The 7,437-nt window shown below is 45.4% G+C and overlaps 1 protein-coding gene across 1 annotated transcript; it reads left to right on the top strand.

Moving 5' to 3' along the window:
* The first annotated feature begins 217 nt into the window (after positions 1 to 217).
* Positions 218 to 6,623, top strand: LOC128585488 (filaggrin-2-like). Its single transcript, XM_053590584.1, has 3 exons — positions 218 to 355; positions 1,155 to 4,459; positions 4,499 to 6,623. Exons 1-3 carry the CDS (start codon positions 218 to 220, stop codon positions 6,621 to 6,623), a joined length of 5,568 nt encoding a protein of 1,855 aa, XP_053446559.1.
* Positions 6,624 to 7,437: the final 814 nt, after the last annotated feature.

The raw sequence follows: 7,437 nt of genomic DNA, 5'->3' as shown, positions 1-7,437 counted from the left end.
TCAAAAAAAAAGAAAAGAAAGAAAAGTAACTCAAATTAATGAAGTCAATTTCTACTCTGTTGCAAGGTGTCATAGCATTGCTGGCACATCCTTACTTGTTGATGTTTACAAGAGACAATGGATCTGAAAACTCATGGTGATCATTATTAAAAGGCAATAAAAGGAATGAAAGGCCTTTTGTTTCTTTCTCTACAGATTCACTTCAACTTGCTAAAAGATGACAGAGCTCTTGAGAAGTGTTGTCACTGTCATTGATGTTTTCTACAAGTATACCAACCAAGATGGGGAGTGTAGCACACTGAGCAAGGATGAGCTAAAGGAACTTCTAGAGAAAGAGTTTCATCCAATTCTAAAGGTGAGGCTTCTGTGCCAGGACAGAGAGTTGTTGGAGCCCTGTACATGCTCTATTATGTGACCAAGATTAGCTGAAAAGAGCCCGGCAATGGTGACTTTCAGCAAACCCTACACACAGCACTTTTTTGGACACCAGAAAGTCTGTTAAGGCAGCATTTAACAGAAATGAAAGCTTCTTCCTCACTTTTCCATGTACTCCTACCTTACAGACTTCCAGAGTTTCTTATGCACCCAAGATTCCCCTTCTGATAAAGCAGAAAATAAATTTGTCCTAAGACTTAAATTAATAAATTATCCTACCAAACGGGTAAAAAAACAAAGGAAAATTGTCTACGAGGGGAGTTGTAAAGGGTGATTTTCCAGGAGGATTAAAAACTGCAAACAAAATGACAAGCACTTTTTCTATCTATTTGGGAAGGGCTCAGCTATTAACTTCAAAATAATAGATATTTTCTAATATGGAATATGTTAACATGCAATGCTCTGAACTTATGTAGAACTAATGCATCCCAGTTACTGAACTTGGTTTGTTACATACTTTCTGGCAGGCCATGTCTAATTACTTAATCCTTCAGCTTAAATCCTTGAAATTTCTTCTTCTAAGAATCCTAGTAGCTTTTGTTTTCTATTAACCCTTTACATTTATGGGGTCCTACTAACCTAAAGTAGTCCTCTGTAGTTAATATAACTAAAAACTACATAATGTCAAACATCCACAATTCTATAATCCTACTTGAATGTTTTAGTTGAGTTTGTAGGCTAAGCTGACCACATCTCCCTGATATGTCACTCACATACAGAATCCAAATGATCCAGACACAGTGGATGTCATCATGCATATGCTGGATCAAGATCATAACCGAAGACTGGACTTCACTGAGTTTCTTTTAATGATATTCAAGCTGGCTATGGCCTGCAACAAGGTTCTTGGCAAGGAATACTGCAAAGCTTCAGGGTCAAAGAAGCATAGGCATGGCCACCAACACCAAGAAGAAGAAAGTGAAACAGAAGAGGAAGAAGAGGATACATTGGGAGAGAAATCAGGTTACAGACATTCAAGTTGGAGTGAGGGAGATGAGCATGGACATAGTTTGGGGAGCTCAAGGGTGACTGGGCAAGATAAATATGAATCCAATGCCAGGAGGCTGGGAAAGCCAGGTAACTTATCCAGTCCAGGGAACCAAGGGAGAGGTAAGAAAAGGTACCATCGGTCTACCTGTGGTCACTCACGGAGTAGCAGCAAAGAGAAACATGGTTATAGCTCTGAAGAACCGGGAGAAAGAGAGGAAAAGTTATATGTTAGCTCCTCTAGGGAATCTGAGGGAGAATATGAATATGGGTCTGGATCAGAGAGTCAGGAAAGTATAGTTCATAGTGGGCTGACACATGGACTAGAGACTAGAGGGCATGAGTCAAACTCTACTCAGTCAACAAGGAGTAAAGAACAAAAACTTGACTCTATCTCTGTAGATTCGGGAGACGATGGAAGACAAAGTTATGCATGTGGTTACAGTAATTCAGGTAGGTGTGGAAGACCACAAAATGCTTCTAGTTATTGTCAGACAAATAGATTTGGAGGACAAGGAAATCAGTCTAGCTGTACCCAGTCAAGTTGTCAGTTAGGAAGTAGCCAAGGACAAGGTTATGGCTGTGCCTCAGGAGGTCAGACCTCTGGATATGGTCAACTTGAGCCTAGCTCCTGCATCCAGTCCTCTAGTCACAGAGGATATGAATCTAGAGAATGTGGTCCACCACAGAACTATGAGGGACAACAGAGAATAGGTTCAAGTCAGTCCTCTTGCTGTGGGCAATATGGGTCTGAATCAAGTTGGTCTTGTAGTCATGGTCAACATGGATCTGGTTTAGGTCAATCTTCTAACTATGAGCAAAATAAAACAGAATGGAGTCAGTCCTCTGGCTTTGGACAACATGGATCTGGCTCAGGTCAAACTTGCTGTGGCCACTATGGGTCAAGTCAATCATCTGTCTGTGGCCAACATGGCTCTAGCTTAGGTCAATCCTCTGGCTACAACCAACATGAGTCTGGCTCAGGTCATACATCTGGCTATGGTCAACATGGCTCAGGCTTGGGTCAGTCCTCTGGCTTTGGACAACATGGATCTGGTTCAGGTCAATCCTCTGCCTATGACCAACATGGATCTGGGTCAAGTCAGTCCTCTGGCTTTGGAGAACACACATCTGGATCAGGTCAGTCATCTGGCTTTGGACAACATGAGTCTAGCTCAGGTCATACATCTGGCTTTGGTCCACATGAGACTGCCTCTGGTCACTCTTCTGGCTATGGCCAACATGGATCTGGTTCAGGTCAGTCTTCTGTATTTGGACAACACAGGTCAGGTTCCAGTCATTCCTCCGGCTTTGGACAACATGAGTCTGGCTCAGGTCACACTTCTGGCTATAGCCAACATGGATCTGGCTCTGGTCATTCATCAGGCTATGGCCAACACAGTTATGGCTCAGGTCAGTCCTCTGGCTTTGGACATGAGTCTAGCTCAGGTCATACATCTGGCTATGGCCAACATGGCTCAAGCTCGGGTCAGTCTTCTGGCTATGGCCAACATGGATCTGGTTCAGGTCAGTCCTCTGGCTTTGGACAACATGGTTCAGGCTCAGGTCAGTCATCTGGGTTTAGACGACATGCATCTGGCTCAGGTCATACATCTGGCTATGGCCCACAAGGGTCTGGCTCTGGTCAGTCTTCTGGCTTTGGACAACATAGCTCAGGCTCAGGTCAGTCCTCTGGCTTTGGACAACATGGTTCTGGCTCAGGACAGTCCTCTAGCTTTGGACACCATGGTTCTGGTTCAGGTCAGTCCTCTGGCTTTGGACAACATGGATCTAGCTCAGGTCAGTCCTCTGGCTTTGGGCAACATGGGTCTGGCTCAGGTCAGTTTTCTGGCTTTGGACAACATGGGTCTGGCTCAGGTCAGTCTTCTAGCTTTGGACAACATAGCTCAGGGTCAGGTCAGTCTTCTGGCTTTGGACAACATGGGTCTGTCTCAGGCCAGTCCTCTGGCTTTGGACAACATGGGTCTGGCTCCGGTCAGTCCTATGGCTTTGGACAACATGGCTCAGGCTCAGGTCATACATCCAGCTATGGTCCACATGAATCTGGCTCTAGTCAGTCCTCTGGCTTTGGACAACATGGATCTGGTTCAGGTCAGTCTTCTGGCTTTGGACAACATGGGTCTGTCTCGGGTCAGTCCTCTGGCTTTGGCCAACATGGCTCAGGCTCTGGTCAGTCTTCTGGCTGTGGCAAATATGGCTCAGCCTCAGGTCAGTCTTCTGGCTGTGGCCAACATGGCTCAGCCTCAGGTCAGTCTTCTGGCTTTGGACAACATGGGTCTGGCTCCAGTCAGTCCTCTGGCTTTGGTCAACATGGATCTGGTTCAGGTAAGTCCTCTAGTTTGGGGCAACATAGCTCAGGTTCAAGTCAGTCTTCTGGCTTTGGACAACATGGATCTGGTTCAGGTCAGTCCTCTGGCTTTAGCCAACATGGCTCAGGCTCTGGTCAGTCTTCTGGCTGTGGCCAATATGGCTCAGCCTCAGGTCAGTCTTCTGGTTTTGGACAACATGGGTCTGGCTCCAGTCAGTCCTCTGGCTTTGGTCAACATGGATCTGGTTCAGGTAAGTCCTCTAGTTTGGGGCAACATAGCTCAGGTTCAAGTCAGTCTTCTGGCTTTGGACAACATGGATCTGGTTCAGGTCAGTCCTCTGGCTTTGTACAACATAGCTCAGGCTCAGGTCAGTCCACTGGCTTTGGACAACATGGGTCTGGCTCAGGTCAGTCCTCTGGCTTTGGACAACATAGCTCAGGCTCAGGTCAGTCCTCTGGCTTTGGACAACATAGCTCAGGCTCAGGTCATACATCTGGCTTTGGTCCACATGAGTCTGGCTCTGGCCACTCTTCTGGCTATGGCAAACATGGGTCTGGCTCCAGTCATTCCTCTGGCTTTGGACAACATGGTTCTGGCTCAGCTCAGTCCTCTGGCTTTGGACATCATGGATCTAGTTCAGGTAAATCCTCTGGCTTTGGGCAACATTGCTCAAGCTCAGGTCATACATCTGGCTTTGGTCCACATGAGTCTGGCTATGGTCACTCTTCTAGCTATGGCCAACATAGGTCTGGCTTAGGTCAGTCTTCTGGCTTTGGACAACACAGTTCAAGCTCAGGTCATTCCTCTGGCTTTGGGCAACATCGGTCAGGCTCAGGCTCAGGCTCAGGTCATACATCTGGCTTTGGACAACATGAGTCTAGCTCAGGTCATACATCTGGCTTTGGTCCACATGAGTCTGGCTATGGTCACTCTTCTAGCTATGGCCAACATGGGTCTGGCTTAGATCAGTCTTCTGGCTTTGAACAACACAGTTCGAGCTCAGGTCATTCCTCTGGCTTTGGGCAACATCGGTCAGGCTCAGGCTCAGGCTCAGGTCATACATCTGGCTTTGGACAACATGAGTCTAGCTCAGGTCATACATCTGGCTTTGGTCCACATGAGTCTGGCTATGGTCACTCTTCTAGCTATGGCCAACATGGGTCTGGCTTAGATCAGTCTTCTGGCTTTGAACAACACAGTTCGAGCTCAGGTAATTCCTCTGGCTTTGGACAACATGGGTCTGGATCAGAGCATTCTTCTGGCTTTGGGCAACATGGGTCAGGCTCAGGCTCAGGCTTAAGTCATACAGCTGGCTTTGGTCCACATGGATCTGGCTCAGGTCAGTCCTCTGGCTTTGGACAACTTGACCCAAGCTCAGGTCATACATCTCATTTTGGTCCACATGAGTCTGGCTCTGGTCACTCTTCTGGTTTTGGACAACACAGTTCAAGTTCAAGCCATTCCTCTGCCTTTGGGCAACATGGCTCAGGCTCAGGTCACTCTTCTGGCTTTGGACAGCATGGATCTGGCTCAGGTCATACATCTGGCTATGGCCAACATACTTCTGGCTCCAGTCAGTCTTCTGGCTTTGGACAACATGGGTCTGGCTCAGGTCAGTCCTCTAGCTTTGGCCAACATAACTCAGGCTCAGGTCATACATCTGGCTTTGGGCAACATGTATCTAGCTCAGGTCATACATCTGGCTTTGATCCATATGAGTCTGGCTCAGGTCAGTCTTCTGGCTTTGGACAACATAGTTCAAACTCAGGGCATTCTTCTGGCTTTAGCCAACATGGCACAGGCTCAGGTCATTCCTCTGGCTTTGGACAACATGAGTCTAGCTCAGGTCATACATCTGGCTTTGGTCCATATGAGTCTGGCTCAGGTCAGTCTTCTGGCTTTGGACAACATGGGTCTGGCTCAGGTCACTCATCTGGTTTTGGACATGAGTTTAGCTCAACTACTCACAGGCAGTCGAGAGATACCTCTAGACTCGCTCATTCTGGTCATGGACAATCCACAAAGTCAGGGTCTAGTACAACTGGAAGAAGAAGATCTAGTCACGGTGAATCCAGTGACAGTGAAATATATTCAGGAGTATCACATAGATACTCAGGACCCACTCATGGCCAGGCTGAATCTCAATATGAAGAGTCAGGATCCACAGTTGATAGAAGGCAGAAAAGTATTCATGGACAGTTTGGGGATACCACTGAACATCCTCAATCTGGTCATGAACACATCACACAGTCTGAGTCCAATACACTTGTAAGGAGGAGATCTAGTCACAGTGACAGTGAAGTGCATTCAGAAGGCTCACACAGACACTCTGTTTCCACTCATAGGCAAGCTAGGTTTTCCCCAAGACAATCAGTAACTAACACAACCAGAAGTCATGGATTTAGCAATGAACAATCAGCAGACAGCTCTAGACATTCTGTGTCTCATCAAGGACAGACATCCCAACATGGACAATCAGTATACACACCATCAGGGAGAGAGGGATCTACTCATGGACAGACAAGAGACAGAGTTACACACTCAAGGCCTGCTCATGGGCAGCCCACATCTTCCCATGGACAGTCACTTTCTAGCACAAGAGACAGAAATGAGTCCAGCCATACACGGACTCATGATACTCACAGGCAGTCAAGGGATAGTATAAGGAAACAGTCAAGTAGTAGTCTCGGTTGGTCTCCAACAAGTCATTTTCAGTCAGGATATAGTGGAAGACAAAGACATGGGTCAAGTCATGGCTGGACACATGGGAGCTATGGGCGTGCAGAATATGACTATGGGCAGTCTGGTTATGGACCTTCTGGAGGCAACAGAACAAGAAGCTGCAATTCCAGCCCTTTGACATTACCATAGGAGGGAAAGAACAGGCTTGGGTTCCCTCAACTTAGGCAGCAACACTCCACTCTGTAAATATGTACAGGAACAAAGGTATTATTACTCTGAATAAGAAGTCAGCAAAAAATAAATTAGCACAAGATAAGAACTAAGCCGAAGAAGAACTGAGATACACACATATGAAGATATTTAACGTGTTCTCTTCTTGGGTAGTAGGGGCATATGTCTGTTCCCTTATTTTAACTGTAGTACTATATTATATTACATTTGTTTGGTGACAGGTTTTTGGTAAGGCCCCATATTCATTGAGCTTCTTGGTTAGAAAATAGTGAGTGGGAGAAGTAAATAGCATTGGGGATTATATTCAGAACAATATGATAAAGTGATTTGTGTGCTTTGGAATATAATGAGCATTTTAAAAATTCTGAGACTCCATCTTTTTTTAAGGCTTCATAATATTCCATGGTGTACATATGAACCAAGTGTATGGTGCCCCATGATCATACTAATGTACACAGCTATGATTTAATAAAAAAATAAATAAATAAATAAAAAATTCTGAGACTCAAAATTTGAATTTTACAGATTTGGTTTTAATTTATTATTAACAAACCTATCCAGGAACCTAAAGGAAATGAGTCAGGGGCCAAAATTTCTCCAGTTAACATTATAACACACGCTGTGTCCTGAACAAAGAATGTCATGGTTGTTTCCTAGGAGGTGATTCAGAATATTTTTACTGTATTACCACTGGAACTCTATACTATCATTTTTGAATTTATTGTCATGGCCCTCTGGATATGGGAGCCAGAAAATTGCATTGTATAAAAAT

The sequence above is a fragment of the Nycticebus coucang genome, chromosome 5, assembly GCF_027406575.1.
Source record: "Nycticebus coucang isolate mNycCou1 chromosome 5, mNycCou1.pri, whole genome shotgun sequence".
Classification (NCBI taxonomy): Eukaryota; Metazoa; Chordata; class Mammalia; order Primates; family Lorisidae; genus Nycticebus; species Nycticebus coucang.
The sequence above is the reverse complement of the archived record's forward strand: the minus strand, read 5'-3'. Positions and strand labels throughout refer to the sequence as shown.

Excerpts from the sequence above, each read along its gene's own strand:
- LOC128585488 (XM_053590584.1), top strand. The coding sequence starts at position 218 with ATGACAGAGCTCTTGAGAAGTGTTGTCACTGTCATTGATGTTTTCTAC. Across the intron at positions 356-1,154 it reads AGTTTCATCCAATTCTAAAG|AATCCAAATGATCCAGACAC; the intron begins GTGAGGCTTCTG and ends ACTCACATACAG. Across the intron at positions 4,460-4,498 it reads TCTGGCTTTGGTCCACATGA|GTCTGGCTTAGGTCAGTCTT; the intron begins GTCTGGCTATGG and ends TGGCCAACATAG.